This window comes from Dermacentor albipictus, chromosome 5, assembly GCF_038994185.2.
Source record: "Dermacentor albipictus isolate Rhodes 1998 colony chromosome 5, USDA_Dalb.pri_finalv2, whole genome shotgun sequence".
NCBI lineage: Eukaryota > Metazoa > Arthropoda > Arachnida > Ixodida > Ixodidae > Dermacentor > Dermacentor albipictus.
The window spans coordinates 157,024,483-157,049,675 of record NC_091825.1 but is presented as its reverse complement, the minus strand read 5'-3'; the positions used below and the strand labels follow the sequence as shown (position 1 = coordinate 157,049,675).

At 44.1% G+C, this 25,193-nt stretch overlaps 1 protein-coding gene and 1 long non-coding RNA gene across 4 annotated transcripts in view; one reads left to right on the top strand and one right to left on the bottom strand.

Annotated features, from left to right (window-relative positions):
- Positions 1–25,193, bottom strand: part of LOC139060212 (uncharacterized) — a 228,066-nt gene that overhangs the window by 157,101 nt on the left and 45,772 nt on the right. The gene's annotated exons all lie outside the window — the stretch shown is intronic.
- LOC135902372 (uncharacterized) overlaps positions 1–25,193 on the top strand; it is a 92,585-nt gene that overhangs the window by 47,675 nt on the left and 19,717 nt on the right. For 2 of the 3 annotated variants that reach the window (XM_070539760.1, XM_065432387.2), the window contains exons 3-4: positions 3,528–3,626; positions 4,841–4,994. In XM_070539760.1, coding sequence (XP_070395861.1) covers positions 3,528–3,590 — 63 coding nt within the window. In that variant the 3' untranslated portion in view covers positions 3,591–3,626; positions 4,841–4,994. Of the gene's footprint in view, positions 1–3,527; positions 3,627–4,697; positions 4,995–25,193 lie in introns of all 3 variants that reach the window. The other variant, XM_070539759.1, reaches the window with a different exon arrangement.

Genomic DNA, 25,193 nt, shown 5'->3' with positions numbered 1-25,193 from the left:
AGCGCAACTAAATTGTTCAGACTGCAATCGTATGGAACGTTAAGAACGCAACCACCGTCACACACGCAAGCGTGTTTGTTGGAAAGCCCGCTACTTTTACGTTTCGTACAGATACGACTGTTACGACGTGGCCAAGAAGCGCCGCAGTTTCGGTTTTAAGTTTCCCGTGACGCGACTTCCGGCATCCACAGTTACAGCAACAGCCATGACTACGTATGCGTATGTGCATTGTTCGAAGTGCAATGGCACCCATATTTCTTTGGTGCTTTCGCTTAGAATTTTTCGGTGGTTTCGCCATGTTGACATCCACTGAGACGCAACTGACCAGCTCAAGATTTGATTGGCCGGTCCTAAGAACCGTAAAGTATGCAACTTACAATGTGCACGACCTACGTTGTTACGTTGTTAACGTTGTTCCGATGTTAACGCTAGTAACGCGCAATGCTGGCTTTACGACAAATACGCGCTTTGCTAACATGCAGTGTGAACATACCTTTACTCTAACGGCAGCCCTGACGTGCTACTCCAGTAGGATGGTGAGAAATGAAAGAAACAGAGTGAGATGAAAACAAAGAGAAAGCATACATACACCTACACATGCAGGCATGCAAAAAACTGGCTGTGGCTTAGCTAAGGTTAAGCCCAGGATGCGAAGCATACTAGCCTTTATTTTAACGCGACAGCGTTAAGGAGCTCGTGTCGCAGAAAAGCCGGTGTCGTCGGCTCAGGCGTGCGGCGCTTGCTCAGGCGCACATTTCGTTGTCGCGCCGAACGCTGCGTTGCTCGACGCTTACCGCGTCCGATGCGGGGCGCGTAGTCGCTGCGCCGTAGCAAAGCCACCTACAAACAGTCTCTGTAGCACGCCGCAACCTTCGCTTCTCATTCCAACGAGCAGCTCTGTCTCCAAGAGGCATCTCACCTCGTGAGTGTCTAGCAGAGGCAGGTGCAGCTGCTTATATACCGCCGCGACGCCGCGACGCCGCGAGCGACGGCGCGAGTTGGAGCCCCGTTTCTCCTCTGTCGTGACGTCATGGTGTCACGTGGTCAGCCTGGAAGGCAACGCCGCGAGTGACGGCGCGAGTTGGAGCCCCGTTTCTCCTCTGTCGTGACGTCACGGTGTCACGTGGTATTGAAGGCGACACCGCCACGCCTGAGGAGCTGGGTTGAGCTCTAGTAATATGCTTCGCATAAAAGGATGCAACATGGCATGCCACTCCCACACTTAGAGGCCTAATTGCGAGGATAGATCATGGGTTCGATCACAGCCGCGGCGGTCGCATTTCGATGGGGCCCAAATGCAAAAACGCTCGTGCATATTTAGGTGCATGTTAAAGAATTCCAGGTCGTCAACATTGAGCCTGAGTCCCCCACTACGGCGTGTTTCATAATCACATCGTGGTTCTTACGCCTAAAACCCACGAATCTTATTTATTATTAAGCATGGAATGCTTTTAGCTCCCGTTGACGACGACCTTCAAGTGACCTTAAGCCAAAAGTCAGACCCGTTATCCGAGCACTCAAACGAGATTATCCAGGCAACCGGTAAAAACTTAAGAAAATGCGGTCTTTGGCCTTCAACCCTTTGCACAGGACCGCATTACACACACTGGTTACTGCCCAAGCAAGCTACAAAAAATATCGCTTCTGAGTTCTTCCTAATGTTTGTTCACAATATCACTCAAGCTGTAACTTCTAGTACGCTGATGCTTTATTTGTAATTTCCAGTAGCGACGTTCAAAAGGCAGATACAGGGCACCATACACTTCATTGTCATCTTGCGGCGTCGAGACAGGGTTTCCTGTGCTGTTTTGAACGCCAGCAGTCCGTGAGTTACACGGCACGGGTTTTGCGTCGTTGTTGTTGTTGTTGTTGTTGTCCTGTATAGCCGTGGCACATACCCACAGTGGGAGATTGGCCATGAATCGGGTGCCTAAATCAGGTGCTAAATATAATAATACGGGAATTACCAAATTGAACATTCGAGTTGAAAAGTAGTTGTTTTGTGTTTGGAGAGAAAAAAATAATCACAAGAAAATCGGGTATAAAAAATAATAATAATAGATAAGAATTATAAGAAAGCTATGGTGGGGAGGGAGAACAATCAGTCTTACATGGAAATCAATTGATTTCAATGAGGTAATTTTGGATTGCCAAGCAAACATTTCTGTGACTGAAATCAATAATGGAGGCTCCAAAAGATAGGGTCACAGGCACTGATAAATTTCGACCAATAGTGCGAAGCGGGATTTCGAGTAGTCGTTTTCTTATAATCGAAAAACGCCTGCAAGACAACAAGAAATGGTCTATTGTTTCCGCTTCGCCACAAAATGAGCATAATGGTGAGGGGACCAGACCAGACCTGTGGAGATAGAAGTTTAACGAAGGTATACGGCAGCGCAGTCTCGTGATGGACACTTCAGTTTTCCGTGTTCGGCAAAAATCTCTGTGCCAAGGGTTTAGGAGATGTCCGTAATCCACAGAGTTCGTAATTGCGGAGCCTGATAATGCCTGCATTATGACACTCCTGCGAAATCTAGCAGCAGTAACATGAGCAGTCAACGGGCAGTAAGGAAGAATCGGGCCACTCATCGATGCCTTCGCCTGTGAGTCTGAAATTTCATTTATAATTAGGCCTTTGTGGGGAGGCACCCAAATCAAACACACGCTTCTCAAGTACTCAGGTACCAATGATCGAAATGTTCTCATCACGCGAGCATCACCAGAAGCAGTAAGGGATGAGCACAATGATAACGAATCAGTGACTATCACGGCTGACGTAATTGATGGTCGTAATTTGCGTAATGCCAGCACTACGGCCATGAATTCGGCTAAAAATATCGGTATGAAATCTGGAAGTCGAACAGAAAATGTCCAGTCAAGAATCGGGGAAAATATTCTTACATCTGACTTTTCTTCACATTGTGAAGCATCTGTCGCAATTACAATGTTTGTTTGAAGGTTCTTCAGATGATCTTGTAATATACCGTCTAGAATACGGTGTGGAAGTAATTTTGCATTATTAGGACAAATGTCATCGAATTGAATATCCGCTGGAACAGCTCTGTCGTGAATAGGAAGTACATCGCATATGCGCACGCCCAAGGAATCAAGTAATTTTTGCACGAATGTAATTTGCGGAGTAAGTAGTCGCGGCCAGTTGACACCGAAAAACAACGCAGGTTGGGAAATAAAGATTGTTTGGGGATGTTGCAGTGGTGATTCATGGCAGTTTGTGGCGTCAGAAATGGCAGTGATCGACTCTCACACTTACAAAAAACATTGTGATTGTGGAAATACACTGCCAGTGTAGCAGTTTCTCTGCTTCGCAAACGTATTTCGTCACGCACTCTACATGATACCTTAAGCAAAAATAATGTTGTAGCAATCTTGAACAACATGAATTATCTAAACAAACCTGGTTCCTTATTTACAAACATCATTTTATGCTAGAATCGCTCGTAAGAGTGATTTTAGCACAAAGTATCACAGCAATGACGGTCGCTAACCTGTTCTCTCTCGTTGTACAGATTTGCATCGGCCTGCTGATTTCCACGAATAACGTGCGCACCGGATCCCCTGAGCTGGCCTAACCTGCGCAGCTGCTCGATACTGCCACGTTCTACAACGTAACTATACCTCGTAGCGAAGCTTCCATAGAAGCCCATACGTTCCAAACATGAAAGTTCATGGGGCTTAGCGGCATCCGTCTTAGGAGGGAACACTTCCAGCGGAACAAAAAACAATGTGACGCAATATCCGTTGAAAACAAAAGTAACGTCATTTTGTTCTCAAAGTCGTGAAATATGTTTTGGTGGTCTACCATTAGAGCTGTATATTTAAATGGCCCGCCATTCTACGGGATGGGCGTTTCGAGCTTTCAGCGCAGAAAGCGATACAAGGAAAGGTCAGCCGTACAGGTGTCGAAATCGCACCCCCTGAAAAGAACATACTTTCTCTGAAGGCCGACGAAAGTTTTAGGCGTAGAGTGCTGGTTCTATCGTCCGAGGCCAAGCCTGTTGGCCTGCGCAGTCACACGAAAACTAAAGTAAGCAATTCTCTGGCAGTCGTAGCTCACTACTTTTGACTGAACAGGTTGAGAAACGATGAAGCTACCCGCGTCACCAAATTAAGATAAACGTCGGCAAGCAAAACAGCACAATGTTTAGGGGGGCGTATTAATAATATTTGGGGTTTTACGTGCCAAAACCACTTTCTGATTATGAGGCACGCCGTAGTGGAGGACTCCGGAAATTTTGACCACCTGGGGTTCTTTAACGTGCACGTAAATCTAAGCACACGGGTGTTTTCGCATTTCGCCCCCATCGAAATGCGGCCGCCGTGGCCGGGATTCGATCCCGCGACCTCGTGCTCAGCAGCCCAACACCATAGCCACTGAGCAACCACGGCGGGTGGGGGCGTATTGTAACAGGTGAAAGAGCACGCCTTTCTGAACACTTCAAAAGCTACAATGCGTTGCAAGAAATAATGCTGTCAAGGCTCCCTCTTACGATGAGCGCTGAAAAAATGCATTTATTGATTATGATGATTATGATCGATAAAATAAAAACAAGTTGTCGTTTCTTTACTCATCACGTATATATAAAATTGATAAGAAATTTATTTTCATTGAATATATCTAACTGTGTCTCGCTTTAATTAAAGAACGCTTTTTTCTTTCCTAATGTTTGTTCCTTCAGAGCATAGTCGTGCTTCAATCGCTGCTCCCATAAACACCCTTGCTGAAGTCTATGGTCGGTGACAATTTGTTCTGAACCGCTTTTCTCCCGGAGCTTCGCGACCTATTTGGATCGACCTTGCCTTCGACATGCCGTCGATTCAGTGGAGTGCCTTGGGATGGCTGGCCGCATGACTCGGCGATGACAGCGCCACTCTGCAATGGGACTACAAAAGGCATTCCACCACTTCTCGGAATCACTAGGCACGGTCGCACCGCAGCAATGACGGTCGCTGACTCATTCACTCTCGCTGTACAGGTAAGATGGTGTTACGGCCCATGTACCGCTCTATCGACCCATTTCTGTTGGTGCAGCTGTGCCCTCGGCTTTCCTTATGTGCGGGTATTTGCATGTTCATCAAAAAGTTGCTTATATTGAGCAGCGATGTTGAGACCAACCTTAGGTCGAGATTTAAAGCAAATACTCGAACAAGTGAAAGTCAGACATTAGCGCAATAAAAGAACGAAGGCTAGCATACATCGACAAAAAACTGAACGCAATTGCCAATCTAGAACAAAAGCTAGAACTCTGTGGAAAAGAAACTGCGACAACAAACGAGGTTATAAAAAGATTGTAAAAACGCATTGACGACTTTGAGAACGGTAGCCGAAGGCCGAACTTCATTGTGCATGGCTTAACAGAAAAAGGAGAGACCAGCAAGGATCTTGAATTAGCTGTCAACCACAACCTAATTAAAGATATACTCGAACCGGAACCGGACGCCATTGAACGTATCCACCGTATAGTAAAACCACATGGGGGCAGAGAAAACACAACCGGTAATCCTAGAGCTTTTCTATTCCAGTAAGAAAATGCCCATACTAATAAGTTACAAAAGTCTTCAAGGAACGAAACTTTCAATCGGGGAAGATTTTAGCCAACGAAGTCGAGATATCAGAAAGAAGCTATGGGATAGCGCTAAACGAAACCGAAAAAGCCGGGACAAGGTCTCTCTTTCTTTCGATAAACTTTTTAATAATGACTGTGTGTTTACTTGGAACACATCCAAGAATGAAAGAATGCCTTTGCAAAGAAAGGCAGAAAGAAACCGTCCACAAACCCGCAGTCAAGCAAAAGAAATGGGCTAACAATACGGGAATGCCAGAAGCATACTGAACAAATTGGAAGATTTTGAAAGCCTGCTTCTTGCGCATGCTCCGGGCATTTTCGGCATCACCGAAACATGGCTTACCCCTGATATCTTCAATCACGAATTCACGCCCTTCCCCCCCCAACTGTTCTGTTATCTGTAAAGATAGACTCAGCAGAGGTGGGTGCATGGCCTTGTTGATAAAGAACACAACGCCATTCACTCCTCTACCTGCAATCGCAAACGCCGAGGCCGTTTTCATGCAAATTACTTGCAACGGCTTACCCATATTCACCGGTTGCTTTTACCGTAGTCCTCAGTCTGGTACAGAACCCGCGATCGCTCAGCAGAGATTACTGCAAAACCACGTTCACAACTAACGAGTTATTCTGCTCGGCTACTTTAACCTCCCGGACTTTGACTGGGTGTCTGTGCATTACACATCCCCTTGTTCAGGCGCGCTAACGGACCTAAGGCTAAACTTCAATCTTCACCAAGTCGTAAGTCGACCAGCGCGCACTCAGGTTACCGCGCACAACATTCTCGGCCTAATATTTATAAGTGGTCAGTTTCCTCTACATGAATGTCAAACACTCGTAATAGATGGCTTCTCCGACCATGACATACCGAAATGTACCTTGCCACTAGGCACTGCTGTTCCAAAATTGCCTACTCAATGAGGCGTCGTCGATTTCAACAGGGCAGACGACGCCAGCGTAGCAACCCACCTGGCTCACGAATTCCACTGCTTCTATCGAATGGCCTCCGATCCATTAACTAATGTATATACTCTTTGGCTATGGTTTAAATCCGTCATTGTGGCCTGCAGACAAAATTTCATTCCACTTAAAACTCTAAAACATGGAAACAAAACTCATAGATTACCCGCGATGTAATTCACGCTCAGCGCAAAGTAAAAAAGACTTCGGCGTACCCTCAAAACAAAAGGGGGCAGTCGATCAGAGAAAGTAGTCTAAAATGCGTCATAAGAAACTTAAAAACACAAGTGACTAAAGCAAAACAACACTATTTTAAAGAAACAATGCCACAATTAATTACAAACAACCCGCAGAGGTTTTAGAACCGTTTCCGCGCACCCCCAACCTCAGCTCCGACGTTGTCATTAGATGAAAAAAGAGCAAAGGCTAATCAGTTTAACGATTACTTTCATTGCGTGTTTATATACGATAACGGCGCGCTCTCGACACCCAGCTATACCTCGCGTCCACCCATAGAGTTTCTCAATATAACACCTAGAGGGTAATCTGGCGCCACCGTCTATGGGAGTTTCTTTAGGGGGCACCATGCCGTCATGGGAATGACGGTATATGTGTCTGCGAGGCTCGTGTTGGCTGGTGTTGTAAGAGGCTTCGTCTAAAACGTGGATATGGCTACACAAATAAAGCGTTCTCAAAGTAAAATCTTCATAAAATGTTTCCATTCACGCATATTACATCTTTACTCACCCACGATGCATGACCAAGGGAAGAAAAGCAAGAACACACGACCAACTGTTTCAAAGCGAGCGCGAACCTTGTCGTCTGTCCTCCAACTTTAGCGGCCCGCTGATACTTTTCACGTAACACGTAGTCGTACACACAATAACAAGTTCGTATAATTAAACAAAACACGTTTTCGCGTAATAATACAGCTAAAACAGCTTTTCACCTGCTGTTCTAGTAGAATATGAATCCTTGTGACAGACGGAACGGTACTTGCCAAACGCGTCTTCAAGGTGTCCTGTCTCTACGAGAACGATGCCAATCCGAATACACAATATACCGGCATTCCCATGCATACCACAACGCAGCAGCGCCAGATTTCCCTCTAGGTAATGTAGTGACAAACTCTATGCGGCCACCTATCGAACCCCTAAATATAATGGACGCCAGTATTTTTAACCTTCTACTAAAACTTGACCACAAAAAAAGCAAATGACCCCGACAATAGACAGTTTCAGTACTGCGCCATGACAATACGTACGCAGCACGCAAGTGCTTTGCGGAACGTAGGAGCGCGTATCGCGTTAGGGCTTTTAGTATACTGCGAAATGCCTACGTATGTAAGCGATCGAGCGTTAGACGCCGGGCGCGTCGGAGCGCATTGGCCGCGTCCGCCAGTACATCGAACCGTCGGTCGAATTAGACGCTGTTGATCTATCGCTAACGTGATGTAACGTGTGGGTGCGTTCCCGCTTCGTCGAACTATATTGACGCCTTTAAGAGACTCTACTTCTTATACGGATGAAATACACAAATCATATCGAGAAAAATAAAAACCGAGTACTTGCTTTTTCAGGCTGACATGGTCATTTGCGACGAATGGCGTCAAAAGCAGGTCGAGCCTTTCGCGCGAACAGCACACACTCAACACTTTCTCAAAAACAAAGTTCCTATTTTCGCTATGCATTCCCACCGTGCAGGATCCGGGAATGGTTTCTGCGCGTTCACTTCACGCAGCAAAGCCAAATCGTAGGCCATAGAAAAGTACAGCCTTCCGCTGGTCGCCTTTGACGCTGCCATTTTGGGAAACTATTTTGCCTCGCGCTCTCTCGAACGAACGAGAACCATGAGAGCAGCACGCAAGGCTCCCACGTACGCACGCAAGAATCGGATGCGTGCTTACACAGCGGCCGCGGCGTAAGCATGTACTCCTTCACTAGAAGAGCAATGAATATCACATTGAAGAGCAATGGGCGTAATGGGCGTCCATCATGGGATCAGTGTTTGACAAGTTGCCCTACATTAGTTAGAACATTATTAAAGCTTCCATGACCACCTTTACAAGAGTGGATTGGCGGAGATATTTTGTTTTTTGCGACTGTCAGGTGCTAACGGTTTTGAAAGTGAAGAGTGCGCTACTTGAATGTATCGATATGTCTCCGCGACAGTATGGCTGCATGTGATCGCTGCCTGTTGGACAAGAAATCACCATTTAGTGGGCGCAGAAGCAATGCGACGATCGCATGCCGCTAACTGTGCGTGGCAGACATAGTGTACGCAGACTTGATTTGTTAATCCTACGTAAAGCTGGCCCCTTAATTGGATGGGTTACGGCGAAACCGTTGAGCCGAAATTCGCAGCAGGTGATTGCTAGGACGTGAGCGTGCCTCCCCCTCCATTTGGTGGCGCTGGTCCAACTGAGTAGAAAGTGGCCACCGTTGTTCTCGGTACATCGTGCTCGACGAATTGCGCCCTTCGGCACCTTTCTTCCTGGAAAAACACGGCCTTTGTGTTTTCTCGTATGTGCAGCTCGTTCGGACAGATCGACGAATCGGCTTGCCGCGTATATCATTGATCCTGGTTACTGTGAAACCAGCGCGGCTGCTGTTCGATGAGTGCGTGCATGCGTATTCTTTGTTTCGTTGTATTTATTTCTACCCTGCTGTGGTCAGAGTAATTTAACGAATAAAGTAAAGATCCCTGTGCGCTTCCGAAATAAAACCCCCATGCCTTCTTTAATTGTTTTTCAAAACCGCATGGGCTTTGACTTATTATATTCGGCGCAAATATTCAGATATCACTTAGACATGTAAGCTCAAGATTATACTTAATTGCTGAAATAAGCGGAACCATCCGTTGCTTCGGGAAATTGTGCGTGCTTTCACGCCTGCGTTCGTTCTCCTGCCCAACCATGCGCTAGTGTCTTACATAGAGAAAATTATAAAAAAAACTCAGTGCCCTTCCACCCTGTGAAGAAGGATGACCAGCGAAGCTGTGTATGCGAACTGCCTCCCCCGCGTGTCGGTCCGGCAATGCACAATCTTCGGGATCGCAAAACAACGGACATGAGAGGTTCGTTGACAACATACAGCGGGTAAAACCATCGATGACATTCCAAACACTTCCGATACACGCAGGCGCGTCCTGCGCTGAGCGATAACATTTGTTAGACGATGAAACGCGGTCACTCGATAAAGAAGTAGATGTGTCAATATTTTTATACAGATTGCCTAGCTAGCCGTTCTTCTTAAATTACTGGAAATTACTGAGCAGAAGTTACCTGCGTCGTGCGTTCGCTCAGGAACCAATACTCTGCGTATCATATGCAGCTATCCTGCTGCAGAATCATTTCCGCATCGATTGAATAGCCCCCCAATAATTCTTCTGCCTCCCTCGAGACTCCCATAAGTATTGTTGTTACTCATATATTCTTAAATAAATTATCGGAGAGAACGCGCATCAAATAGCATGGCTGCATGTATCATATTTGAAATTTCGTATATTTGCACACCCTTACAAATCTGAGAAGACAAAACTGGGTGTCTAATCTCTTTTTCTTTAGATAATAATTGGCCGACAGGGGAAAAAAATAAAACGTTCTATGCTCTCATTTTTCTTTCCAGAAGAAGATAAATTGGCAAAGGTGCTAGACCAGCCCTGTGTAAATAAATATTTAGAGGATTGTATGCTACACAATAGCCTAGTGGTAGCTACTTCGTCTTCAAGAGATGGCAACCATTTCACTTGTATGTGGGCAAGCATGACTCACTTGGCACTGACGCAATCTTGGGCCAGTGGTGACCGGATGATAAAATATGACGATACATCATATTCCTTCATCGGCGACACCTTCGGCACTTCTCAGGTTATAATTACAATCACAACAGAAGGAATTTTTAATGTAGCGAATTGGGCGTGTTGGTACGTATATGAAAAGGCGGAAACGCTGAAAAGAAAAGCACGGACGGAGACAGGACAACAAGGACGAGTGCTGAACTTTCTCCAGCATAATTGTGAAGGGTGAACGCATGAGGATGCGCATGCACATGTGAACGCATGCGCAGGTGATAACTCCTGGCTCGCACAGCACGTATATTTTCGTGAACCATTCACAGTCGTGTTGTTGGTAGTTCAGCGCTCATCCCAGTCGTCGTGTCTCCGTCCGTGTCTTCGCTTTTGGCGCTACGGCCTTTACAGAAGGAAATTTAAAATATTTCATATAATGTACAATATATTTCATATAATATACAAACTATTTGAATTTGTACAGCAAGTGCAGAGAAGTTTGCTCTTCGTCAGAACTAGTTGTTCATAAAAAATAGGCTTTATGTCTACATTTCTGGATCCGATAGAGTCTTTGAATATCACATAAATAACGAAGCATCATCACACAGCCCTGAAAGTAGCAGCCTGCCAGCTGATCAGCTCTCTGCGTAGCTACCTGCTTGTAGTCATGACTCTGCAAAGCACACATGTGTTTTGTTCTCTAACATCCGCAGTGTTGTTAATAACCGTAATCACTTGGGTAGTTTTCTCGACACGTGTAGTGCAGACATTGTGGTCCTCATTGAAACCTAGCTGAATTCCAAGATATCGAATTATGAAAACTTTAACTGCGAAAAACATTTCACTACATATCGGTGTAACCACGGTGACAGAAAGGAGGACATGTTCTGAAAGCGGTGGCCAACCAACTGCAGTCTTCACACGTGTCATTTGTTTCCTCTCTCGAAATCATATGCGCATGTATAGGCATCAATCATCGAGACACTATCTTTCGCGTATGCTATCACCCTCCGAATGTCCCATTGTCATTTTGTGGCAATCTTCGTGAGCTACTAAACGGAATTTCGGTCAGATTTCCTTCTTCACTATTGCTTTTATCTGGTGACTTCAACCTGCCAAAAACAAATTGGACCGGTGCATTGCCCTGTACTCTGGATTTGTCACCTGATACGATTGGCGTCATAAATTTGTGCGCAGACTTCGGCTCTGAGCTAATTACCCAGCCGACCCGTACCACACCTACTTGCGCTAATATCCTCGATCTTGTTTTATGTCTACCGATCTAGTTAATTCACTGATCGTTCTGCCGGGCCTCAGCAACCACTCTTTATCCAGTTTGAGATTAAAAGCACTAACAGGCATTTGGGATCTGATCCCAAATATATCAAAGATTACTCGAAAGCAGATTTTTCTTCGATAAATGCAGAACTAGGGTTTTTTTTTTTTTAGCTGAGCACCTGCCAAACTTTGGTAACTGTACTGTGGAAACGAATTGGTGGATTTTGAAAGAAAAAGTCGACCATCTCATGCATAAATACATAGCTTTCCGCGTCATATCAGGCAAGTATTGTTCTCCATGGTGCAGTGCGGTATTAAAACGTCTTTTAAATAAAAAGAAACGAATTTTTCGCAGAGCCTAACAAGCGGTTGTCCTTATCACTGGGATACATATGGAGCCATCGCTACAGAATATAAGAAAGCATTGAAAGACGCCAAGCATGTATTTTAGCACAGCATGCTTCCGTCATTGTTGATCAATGACTCCATAAATTTTGGAACATCATTGCTGGTCTCGAGCATAAAACATTAGCTCTTAATGACAGCAGCAGCGGCGCTGCCATTCCTTCATCGCAGTGTCCTCGAGTGCTTAATGATGCCTTTTCTAAAGCTTTTCTTCCGCGATCATCTGTTTCCATCCCCTATTTTTGCCTGGCGCAGAATCCTTTAATGGACCCGATTGTATTTGACTGTCTTGGTGTACAAAGTTCAATTAGTAACCTAAAGGTTTCCGCGCCTTCAGGAATTGACATCAATTCCAAATTTTTAAAGAACACAAGTGTTTATTCTTCCATTTACTGGTGTGAACTGTCTACGCAGTCGTTGGAATGGGGACAGTTCTCCAGGGACTGGACCGTGGGTAACGTTGTACCAATATTGAAGTCTGGTGATACTTATTGCGCCACCATCTACAGATGATATCGCTAACAAGTATCTATGTAAAATGTTTGAAGATATAATATATTCTAACTTGGTTAAGGTTCTTGAAAATCAGTCGTTTTTTTTTCCTCATCAGCATGGTTTCCGTAAATTATTTTTGTGGGAGACGCAGCTCATCTCCTTCACCCATGACTTATTTGATGCATTAGACAAGGGACTATTCATTGATTGCATATTCTTAGATTTCTAGAAAGCATTTGATCTTTTTAATCACCAACTACTTTGTTTAGAGCTCAGCAAACTGAACATTGACCCTAACATTCTTTCATGGGTCGAGAGTTTTTTGCGTACCAGAACTCACTGTGTCCCTGCTAACAACGCTGATTCTTCGTCATGCTCTGCTGCCTCAGAGGTGCCTCAAGGTTAAGTGCCGGGGCCGTTATTGTTCCTAATATATTTTAATGATATACCAAACTCTATTAACTCCACAATCAGACTTTTTACAGATGACTGCTTTATTTACCGAGTAATCTCTTCCGTTCCAGACCCATCCATACTACAATGTGACTTAGATAATGTATCTTGTTGGTGTAACACTTGGCTGATGAAACTGAATTCTAACAAATGTAAATTTATGCTTGTTTCCTACAGGTCTGCTAACGTGAGTCTTAGTGTGTACCATATTTAAGGCTCTGTACTTGAAGAAGTAACGACGTATAAATATTAAGGGGTTCATATAACTGGTAATCTTTCATGGCAACTTCAGGTCGATCATATTGTTAACAATGCTAACCGCATGCTTGGTTACTTGCGTCGTAACTTTTCTACGGCTCCATCTTCATTAAAGCTACTACTTTAAAAACCCTAGTGTGATCTAAATTAGAATACGTAAGCTCGGTATGGGACCCGGTCCTAAAACCCTTACTAATCAATTAGAATCGCTACAAAATCGCAGCACCCGTTTTATATTAGCTAACTTCACTCGCACTGCTAGAGCAGCTATGATGGAAAGTACCTTGAACCTTCCGAATCTTTCCCTTCGTAAAAAACTGTCCCGATTGCTACTTTTTCACAAGATTTATTAACATAATCGTTAACAAAAAGTGATCTTTTTTCTGAGTCATCATTCATATCACCTCGCACAGATCATCGCCATAAGGTACGCATTCCATACTGCCGGATGAATGCGTATTTCTACTCATTTATAACGAAGACGGCCAGTGATCGGAGCCACCTCCCACCTCGGTTGCAAATGTTTTTGGCGCTTGTTTGTTTAAAACCGCCTCGCAAAACTATGTATTTGAATAATCTGCCTGGTTGCGTGTGGCGTTCTTACGACTCACATTAAATTGCGCTTCTTATTGCTGTTCTTTTGTAATGTTTTCTTTTTGCTGTATTATGGCTAGACCTTCCTTCTTTTTTTAACTCCTTTCTTAAATGTCCCGCTGGGGCCTTGAAGGTATTGAAATAAATAAATAAATAAATAAATAAATAAATAAATAAATAAATAAATAAAAAGTTCTACTCCTACACCGTTAATGTGACTCGGCGAGACATTTTTCTGAACTAGGACGTTATAAACAGAAATATTGCTCAAATACCCAAGAAAATAATTGAGGGAACGACCATCCTTGTTCCTCAAATGGTAAAACTAAACTGTGGGGTTTTCCGTGCCAAAACCACTTTCTGATTATGAGGCACGCCGTAGTGGGGGATTGCGGAAATTTCGACCACCTGGGGTTCTTTAACGTGCACCTAAATCTAATTACCACGGGTGTTTTCGTATTTCGCCCCTATCGAAATGCGGCCGGCGTGGCCGGGATTCGACCCCGCGACCTCGTGAAATGGTAAAACTACGTTCGCGACTTGCGGAAGCTGAGTATTAGGCACCGGCAACGCCAAATTGTATGCTCGTTCATTTTCTAATGAGATTAGCATTCTTTTCATACATTAGGCATTTTGAGCCCATTCATCCATCCGTCCGTTCGTCCATCCATCAATAGCTTAAGTTGTTTACCAGCTTAGGTCACTAGGTATGTGCTTGTGGTTTTTACATTGTTGTCATTCCGGCTTCATCATCTGACTCTCGTCATGCCGGCTTCGTCGTGCCATCGTCCTCGTACCATGGTCGCCAAGCTGTCGTTCCCACGCTCTCGTTTCACGGTCGTTATCACTTCCGAAACGTCATCCCATTGTGTTCATGACGTCGTCGTCGTACCACCTTCCTCGTTCCACCGACTTCATTCCTTCTCCGCCACTCGGCCGTAACCATACTGCCACCATTAAACCATGCTTATGCCGCCATTATCGAATGTCGTTGCCGCACGCCGCATGATCATACTGCGTTTATCCTTCCTTCGCAGTCGTCACATACGGTTCACTGCGCCGTCGTCATTTCGTCATGCTCATGGGGTGATCATGGCAAGCGAGTGTAACAACAAAGTGAGCCGATACCAGGGACAGTGTATCACTGATATAGACGAAGTAACGGAACTATCAGAATGGCCACCACAGAAACGTATAGTCAACCGCAAAAGCTTATGTACCACGGAATCTCAGAAAACATTCAATTTACGAGCAGCCTGTAAGAGTAGTCAGTAACGCCGAACATCAGAATGTTGTTCGCATATACTAGTGAAACCTATGAATGCAAATACTAGGCTGGGCATAGTGGGCTGGGCATAGTAGGCTGCGCAGATATTCACCGTTTTCTCAGATTTCGTGTTCCGTAAAATTTTGTGGTTCAGCAATACAGTGTCTCCATGCCTGCATGCGAATTGTATTACCATCTAAATTCATCGTAACAGGCGTACTGCCCTAACCTTTTCCTTTCTTTATTTAGAACATAAATTTTATCGTAAATTTAGGCCTGACACATTAATAATTACAAAGCGCAATAAAACTTAATTTAATATATGTTTTCCTTCGCCCTATTGCTTGATGGCTTCATCATCATCAGCAGCAGCATCATCACCATCATCATCATCATCAGCAGCAGCAACCTGTTTTATGTCCACTGCAGGACGAAGGCCTCTCCCTGCCATCTCCAATTACCCCGGTTCTGCGCCATCCGATTTCAATTAGTGCCCGCGAATTTCCTAATTTCATCGCTCCACCTAGTTTTTTGTCGTCCTCGATTGCGTTTCCCTTCTCTTGGTAACCATTCCGTAACCCTAATGGTCCAACGGTTATCTAAGCGGCGCATTGCATGACCTGCCCAGCTCCATTATTTTTCTCTTAATGTCAATTAGAATATCGGCTGTGCCCATTTGATCTCTGATCCGAACCACTCTATTTCAGTCTCTTAACGTTATGCCTTGCAATCTTCGTTCCATCGCTCTTTGCGCGGGCCTTAACTTGTTCTCAAGCTTCCTTGTCAGTCTCCAAGTCTCTGCCCCATATGTGAGCACCGGTAAAATGCACTGATTGTACACCTTCCTTTTCAATGATAATGGTAAGCTTCCAATCAGGAGCTGACAATGTCTGCCGTATGCGATCCAACCCATTTCTATTCTTCTCTGAATTTCCTTCTCATGATCAGGGTTCCCTGTGATTAGTTCACCTAGGTAAACGTACTCCTTCACAGACTCTAGAGGCTGACTTGCGACCTTGAACTCTTGTTCCCTTGCCCGGCTATTCATCATTATCTTTGTCTTCTGCATATTAATCTTCAACCCCACTCTCACACGCTATCTGTTAAGGTCCTCAATCATTTGTTGTAATTCGTCTGTGTTGCTGCTGAATAGAACAGTGTCATCGGCAAACCGAACGTTGCTGAGATATTCGCCGTTGATCCTTACTCCTAAGCATTCCCAGTCTAATACTTTGAATACTTCTTCCAAGCATGCAGGGAATAGCATTGGAGAGATTGTGTCTTACTGTCTGACCCCTTTCTTTATAGATAACTTCCTGGTTTTCTTGTGTAGAATTACAGTAGCCGTGGAACCTCTGTAGATATTTTCCAGTGTATTTAACTAAGTGGTCTGCAGTCCTTGATTACGTAATGCCTCTATGACTGCTGGTATCTCTACTGAATCAAATGCCTTTTCGTAATCTATCAAAGCCATATAGAGAAGCTCATTGTACCGTGCGGATTTCTCAATAACCTGATTAATGACATGGATGTGGTCCATTGTACGTTCATGTCAATAAACAGTATTGTTACTAAAAAACCAAGCACATTAATTTCCTCTATGCCTGTAGAAAACTTAGGACGATATTCTGGGGGGGCACGTACACAACGTTGCAGAAATGCTGGACATTCTCTGTAACCTTTGCCAGTGCCTGCATCATTTATTTTTTTACTTATTTATTTTTTTACTTATTTATTTATTTATTTATTTATTTATTTATTTATTTATTTATTTATTTATTTATTTATTTAGATACTCTCAATGCCATTGTAGCGCTACACCCAGAGGAGTGGTGTTACAAGTCCAAAATGGCAGTCTTGAATGATGCATGCTCAGGGTTGCTGGCGATCGTGGCGGGAAGGTGATTCCATTAATCCATGATGTTGGTTTGGCAGAACGGCACTTGAACATTGAAGTTATGGTCGACGCGGGATGAAAGGTAACAAGGTGGCGCGAACAATGTGCTATTTAGTTCAGGATTAGTAAACAAGATTTTATGAAAGAGACATAGGTGGGCCTGCTTCCTTCTGATAGAAAGGTTAGGAAGGCTTATAGAAATTTTTAATAACGTAATACTGGCGGTGCGAGAAAAATTACCAACAATGAACAGAGCTGAAAGATTTAGGATGGCTTCTAGTGCGTTTACAAGTGTAGAAGAGTGAGGATCCCAGATTGAAGAAGCGCACTCGAGTTTAGACCTGACTAACGTTTTATACAGAAGTTTTAAAAGAGCCAAAGCAATGTTACGACGCAGAAAAACGTACAGTGCAATTCGCCTTGTTAATCACGCGGTTAATATAAGTTTTCCGTGATAAAGTGTTACCTATGTGGACACCTAGGTATTCATAAGTATTACCAGATGATAACTGAAGTTTAGTATTCAAATTAACAGGGATAGTGCAGTCAGCAGTTCTTCAGTAGATCCTCATCTTTCTCTATTTGTCAACATTCAATTTCATGTAACCAACTGAACACCAAGAAGTAATGGTGTCAAGACCAGATTGAAGTTAGGAAGAATCATGAGGGTTAGATGTTCCTCGGTAAAGGACACAGTTAACGACGAATAGCCCGATTGCTTATGTAATGCAGGTGTGAAGGTCGTTCATGTAAATTAGAAACAATTGGGGTCCGAGGACGGAGCCTTGTGGTACACCGGGTTTGACTTGCGAGATTTACCTAGGCATCGACGAAGGAACACAAATCGAAAGGCTCCTTTCACTGCTAAGATCCTCACAACTACATGCCTCCCAGTGCAGAGCAAAAATATAAAATTCTGCATGCAAAAGTATTTCGCAGCCAAAATCCTTATTGAACGGTAACTACACTGCAGATGCAGGAACAAAAATTTTTGCCCCAAGCTTGTTGAGAGATATTATTAAAAGACAGGGAAGAAAAATCTGCGCTGAATGAGTTCACGATGTCTGAATTTGTTATTTTTAAAAAAGAACTCTCGGTTCCGCGTGCGGAGATGCTTCAGTACGCGTTCGGAGTCGCAAACACGCAAGGAGGTGCAGTTGTCTCGAGAGTGCAAATAACCCGAGTTTCTTTTGTACAGAATGCCGAGTGTAGAAGAACAAGATATTCGGTTTCATTCTTCGAAGGGCTAGTCGAGATTGAATAAAAGCAGAGCTCGGTTGTGCGACTACGAAAGTTCTGTGTGCTGTGTCGCGAGAGCGACGCAGAGGTACGGAAAGGGAAACCAGCCAAGAACAGCAGCGCTCCTTACGCGTCCTGTGTTCTGCCTATGCGTACATGACGATGTGTTCGATGTGAAGGAAAGCAAGCGGACGACGCGACAAGACAGGCCGTAGCATTTCTAATAATGGTGAGCCAAGATACGACGCCTGATTAGTGAACGATTATGCGTTTATTCCCGTTAAAACTCGGCTTTATTTCCGGCCGCGCGCTGGTGACCGCCTCCAGAATGCAGCTTCCGCAATGCTGCATGGCGTTAGCAATACAGGACATGAAAAGGAACAGACGTCCTGCCTAAAATCATGCACGATGTTTCAGCTTCGCTATATCTGACAAAGACGAAGTGCGAATCGCACGCGAACGGGCCGACAAGCTACGCGCGCTGAAAGGCGAGTGACAGCCGCTTGGAAGCGAGCAAGACGCTCACGGATACGCTGGCGAATCGCATCTGAAGCCAAAGCCGGCTGAGACAAGGCTCCGCTGCTTTGCGAGTCGTCGTTGCCGCGGCGCTAGCGCGCCCAAAGCTGTCACAAAGTCAGGCCTGTCACCAAAGGAGTCGCATTCTGCTTCTGTCGTTTCAGTGAACCGTATCTACGACACACGTGTGGGGATTTGAGTGCGCGGAAGGGTGCCACGTCGCTGAGCAAAGATTTTAGAAACGTATCGCTAACCTTATTGTAAAGGCAGCGATGAAAAAGTGCGGCGAGCGTCGGTCACGGCTGCGTGGGAAGACAAGAAGCAAAGAAAGCGACAAAGCCTGCGATATGGGATTTTGTTCTCAGCCAAATCCGCCTGTGTGTGCACCGCGACACAGTGATCTTTGTTTGATTGATCTCTCACACATCCGGATCAAGTTTTCCACAGCGAAGACGTGATACGAACAGCCATCTGACCATAGGCGGGATGAATAATAAATTCAAAGAATGGGAGCAGTAGTGGTAGAGACGCCCACGGCTGCGGTGTGTAGAAGCGGTAAGATCTCTGAACTGAGGAGAACATGGCACCACTGACAGTTTCTTGTGCGGCAGACGCGGCATATGCAAATGCGAAAGCGTGGGTCCCTTTGTAACTCAGAACAAGCGGTTGAAACCGACGACGAATGTTTTCTTTATCTCTCTCTCTTTTTTCTTTCTGACATTGTTGAACACAGGTGGTTCTGAAACAATGCTGGGACGTAGTTTCATTTGTCTCAACTAAGATGAAAAGAGGAGTTGCTCAATATCATATGCAGTGCCGCTCGTCTTTTTGTATATTTCGCTGCGTTATTTTATTAGTGCCCTGCAATGCAACAAAAATTCGCAGGTATCCTTATCTATCGCCTAAGGGACACGAGGGCGAAAGCCTTGTAAATCCTGCTGTAATTCACCTTAAGCTTTCTTAATCCGCTCTAATCGACCCTAAACCAAGCTATTCTTCCCTGATAGACCTTAATCAAATCATTAATCAATCATTAAATAACTTCGTTAACCATTAGTCTTCTCTTATACACAGCTGAACGTGCTTTGGTTCGCTTCTGGCCTTCCTGGGGTCACGTAATATGTTATGTACCTCACAACGTGATCTTGAAACATAGAGACCTAAAGCTTTTGTCTTAAAAACATTGGTAGTCCTGATAGTTCTAGCCAGCATTTCGTAAATCACCATGATAGAATCTGAACAGTGATGACAGAATACATAATGCAAAGTGCCCCTTATGTTTGCTGCCTAACACAGTTACGTTTGCGTAAAGACAGTCGAAGAATCACTTGAATACCGCTTGTCTACATCTGCGCTTCTCGCACTAGTAAATGCAAAAGGAGTTCAAAGACTAAACCACAAGGAATAAGGTTAGCAAGTAATAACAGAACATACACGCAGGAACAGAAAAAAATACACAGGTGGCATTAATTACAGGAGAATGTAAAAATACAAAAGCAAAACTAACGGAAAAACCTTCTCGACAGGAAATGCCGCACAGAACATAATCAACAGGCAACATGTACGTTTTTAGGACTATATCTTCAAGCAAACAATTCAGAGTGGCTCCTTTTCGTTGTGCTCATATGTATGTCTGTCTTCTGAGTTTACGTACGTGAGTTTGTGGTCACGTTTTGTCTAGATAGAGTATACTCTAAAAAAAGTTTACTCCCTATGGAGTGTATATTTGCCACACAACAATATTTGTCATCTGTCTTGCTTGCATTTCTTTTCTCGAAAACGCTGCGCTCGCTACTTTCCTGCCGAGAATGCCCTGCCATGCTGATAATGTGCATGCCATTCGTGACTTGGAAGTACCGGGCACGCAACGTTAAAGAAATAAAATGCGGACAAAGACAGATGAAGATTATTGTTATGTGGCAAGATACGACTCAAAGGGTGTAATTTTGCTTAATAGTGTAGGCCCGTAATAGGCGTAAAAAGGGAGGCGCTTTCTCTTCCTCATCCTCTCAATTTGCTAGCTGTCGCTTAAGCCTTGCCGAGTATACGCAGCATGAAGCCGCGTACATGCTAGTAAAGGAAGTTATGTGTCCAGCGATGAGATTTGTACTGGGGACGCCCAGCAGAATAACCCGATGCTTTAATCACTATAGGCCACAGAGACATTGATAGCATGAGTGAATAGCAACCTTACCAGTTTCATGCATTGTGCAAACTGGGAGACGGTTGGCGTGTATGCAACGTCGCATAGCAAAACTTTGGTTATAATTGCGAGAGTGCGTCAGTTTCATACACCCTGCTCTTGTGGAAGCTATAGCGCTTTGAGAGGCCATGTGACGTTGCACCGCCTTCGGGATAGACCCAGTTTACCTAGAGCGCTACCTTCGAAATTAGCCAAGGTTGTTACGCAACAGGTCAGGGGCGTAGCCTGGGAGGGGGGGGGGGGGTGCCCGAAATTTTTTCGTACTGTCCATGCACCACCGACCAAAGCAACCCCCGGCGCCGGAAATCATTCTGGACTTTGTCTACAATGTCTTTTTCACTCGAAAAGACATTTCACCGCGAACATTCCGAACTCGGACTGGATTTCTCGGCAGCGCCTATGCACCAGGAGTCACATAACGCAAGCAGCCCCAACCGAGCACTAAGTATCAAGGGCGTTTTGATGGCCAACGGGCTAGCCGCGGCATCTCGCGGAGGCCACGGAATCTACAGAGCGCATGAACTTTAATTCCGAAACTTTATGGTGTAAAGTTCTCATAAACTTTTGGTGTGAAACGTGCATTGACATTTCCAAAGTTGGGCTTTAGATATTCAATAGCGGAAATTAGTGGGTTTAATGTTGTTTTAAACATATCACGCCAGGGGTGCATTGCCTTTTCTAAAATCTTACATCGGAACATACAACGAGACAAGTCAAATCAACAGACTATTAGGCAAGTTGACAAAGCACGCAGCGAGGTCCGATGACACGAAACGTTGTGGTGGTTCATTTGTACCGTCATGTCACATAAATAAATCAGTTTCTTTTTCACCTACGTCAAAGAGCATCCATGTCAAGACACTAAAGCCAGCAAAGGTAACTACGTTCTTATTAATTTTTTCTACTTTGACTTTTACTTGCAAGGACACATTGAGCCTCTTGCATGGTTCTTTTTTTTTTGTCGCTACCCTACACGCGGGCTGCCAGAGCCAGCCAGAGCGCATGCGTTTTTCTGGTGTGTTGCCTCGACCACTGCGCGGCGCAATTCGGTGCGCATTCGGTTTTCTCTGGCCGAGTGGGTTTTTTCCTTGCAGAGTTTTGGACGCTTTCTGGCTAACAGACTAGAAAAAGAAACAGTGGTCGCTCGCCACCATCACTGAGGGGACTCGACCGATTGCACCGCGTTCGCTCGAGTGTAACTTCTCTGTAAAGCCTTGTCTCGCCAGTGTAGGATACAGAGAAGTATGCGTATGGCTCTTGATGGACCTAGCGTCTCACGTTTTCTTCGATATTCCTAAGGTAGCAACATTAAGTGCACAACATAGGCATTCGATTGTGGCCAACATACTTTCCTTTGCGTTTGTTCAATTTTGTGTGCACGAAAGCAGAAAAGGGGGGAGCAAGCGCGCCGCCTTCCATCACGCGCATTGAGGGGGGTGGATTGAATGGGGGCGGGATCTAGGATTCTGTGAATCTGTGAGTGAGTACCATGTTTATTTGCCTTGTTTTATGCACCATATACAGTGACTTTTTCTTAGATGCCTAGATTTATTGAAGACCTTACGTATATTTAAATATCTTGTTGCGAGGTTTTGAGTATACGTGCAGTCAGCTTTGTTTCCAGTGGCACCTTTTTGTCTTTATCAAGCTTTATCTTCGCATTCTTATATTCCACTGTATCTTCGCATTTCTAATGCACGAGGGCGAGTGAAATGAAAGTGCGTAATATGCGTTCTCCTGCGTAATATATTGGAACAAATGCCAGCGTCATTGAGATTTTTCACTGGCCGTTGCATATGTACAAGAATGTAAACAAGGTTCTTGAATGACAAAGTTTCATTAACATATTTGTCCTCAACCTATTCATTTCATGGCCTTTACATTTTCCATATCAGCGGCATGCACTGCTTTGCTGGTTTCTAACTGATATAGTTCTAAAGTTCCTGTGATATTTTCTTTGCTTATTAAATACACAGAAAATATGGAAGCACTGATATCAGTTATTTTGGGCACAATTTTTGGCCCATACTAGTACATTCTTTTATGAAAAAATACATATTTTACTTGTTTTGACAGTGCGTAGCGTTCAAGAAATTGTTTGCAGCATATCTGGCAATGGCAATGCAGTATGTATTTGATGCATGAATTCATGTATTTGATCCCTCGACAAATTGTTTAAGAGGAAGCTTTAGCTCGGGCCCAACTCCGACGCGGCCTATTCAAATACATGTAAAACACAAAAACGCTTTTCTGAGATTACGCCTGCATCGCTTTCAATAAAATTTGTTGCATTTGAGAGAGAAAGTTAAATTCTAGGTCTGTTGGAAACGGAATTTCGATTTAGGGCATGAATGTTGTTTAAAATTTTTTGAAAAATTCGAAAGCTGGAAAAAAACAGAAGCACCACTTTTGCAAATTAATAGCTCGGTATCAAGAACAAATATTGCGGTTCTGTAAACGGCATCCATTATAACAGTCAAAGCCGAGAAATTTGGTACGTCAATTGGTATCTTACGTGAATTGGCTACGTTGTGTACAAGGCTTCTGCAAAAGCCGCATTTCCATAATAATAATTTTTTTAGGATCATGTAAAACATAACTATTTTTTCCGCTGTAAATGTAGTATTAGATGGAATTCAAAGAATTTTGATAACATTTTCCGTTGTTTAGTTACAGTCTTAAACTTCATAGTTTCGTTTTCCGAAAATTTTCTATTTATGCAGTGCGTAGCAGTGTGCGCAGAATTTAAGTTTTTCTTTTAAATGTAACAAACCTAGTCAAATTTAGTGCGGTAGTTGCCGAGAAAAACGAATTCTCTTTCTACATGGGTTTAGATACGAGCACCCACTGAAGCTTCCTCTTAAGGGAGGAGGCCGAGCTGCAACGTATTGCATATTCTCCGCGGATGAGCAGTGAGGAGAAAGTTGTTATCAACAAGGGACTCAGGCATGGGTTCCCTTGATCCCTGCTTCTGTTTATGATGTACATATTGAGGATGGAAAGGGCGCTAAAGGGAATATCGGGTTTAACCTCTCATACAAAGCAGGCGGATACAGTAGTACAGTAGCAGCTTCCAGGTTTGCTTTATGCGGACGACATTGTGGTGCTAGCTAACACGCAAAGTGATATGCAACGTCTGGCTCATATTTGTGCACAGGAAGGCGAGAATTTAGGTCTGAAATTTAGCGTTAAAAAATTTGGTGTTTCGATGAAAACACTGAACAGACAGTGTCAATATAGGGCCAGGAAATACCTCTCGTAAAAGAATATAAATACTTTTTCTTCCTTACACTAGGTATATGGGTAAACGAAGGGAATAAATGTACGGAAACGCAGGGAAAACCAATAACAGTAAAGGAGAAGAGTAATGCTGCCATAATGAAACACAGAGGGCTATGGCCTGTGGGGTACAATAGGAACGAGGTGCTCCGGGGTATGCGGAAAGGTGTAAAGGTTCTAGGGCTTACATTTGGAAATTCGCTTGTTTTCTTGAAATCAGGAGTACAATCAGCACTCTGTGGCAACCAAAGGTCAGTGGGACGCCTCGCTTTGGGCGCTCAAGGGAAGACTACAAATGAACTGTGCACGGTAATATGGGGGCTGGACAAATTCTGAAATGAGGGAAGGTCCCAGTAAAATTGAGTATGAAGAATGACTGAGGAATATGGAAGAAAGTAAATGGGCTGAGAGAGTGTTCAGGTATTTGTACAGGAAAAACATTAGTTCACCGTGGAGGAAGAACTAGGAAGATTACCAGCAAGTATCTGACCTGTATTGTGAACATCACGGCAACAAAGATCGTCAAGCGGAAAATCAGAGAGGCTGAGACAATCTCATGGGGGGCGGCAATGGAAAAGAAATCTGCTATGTGCAACTACTTAAGAGGAAAAAATACAACCATTTCACTCTGTGAAGATGGAATGGCAGCGAAGCTGACGACAGGCAAAGCTCTCTAACGAAAAGCACAGTGCTTTCGCTGCCATTCCATCTTCACAGAGTGGAATGGTTGTCATTTTTTGTCAGGGTAGTCACGATTGCTTTATGATCACTGTGATATACACTCAGTGGTTCGACTGCCCCCCTAGAGAGGTTCTTGGCTAGAATCATATTAGTGCACGTCCGGTCATGCATGGTAGGTATCATACGGTTGTAACATTGCAGGCCAAACTCTTCCAACATGTATTGCATGAACCATTTCTTCTCTGGCTTAGAAATGTTCACGTTGAAGTCTCCGTTTATCATCACAGGTGTGGT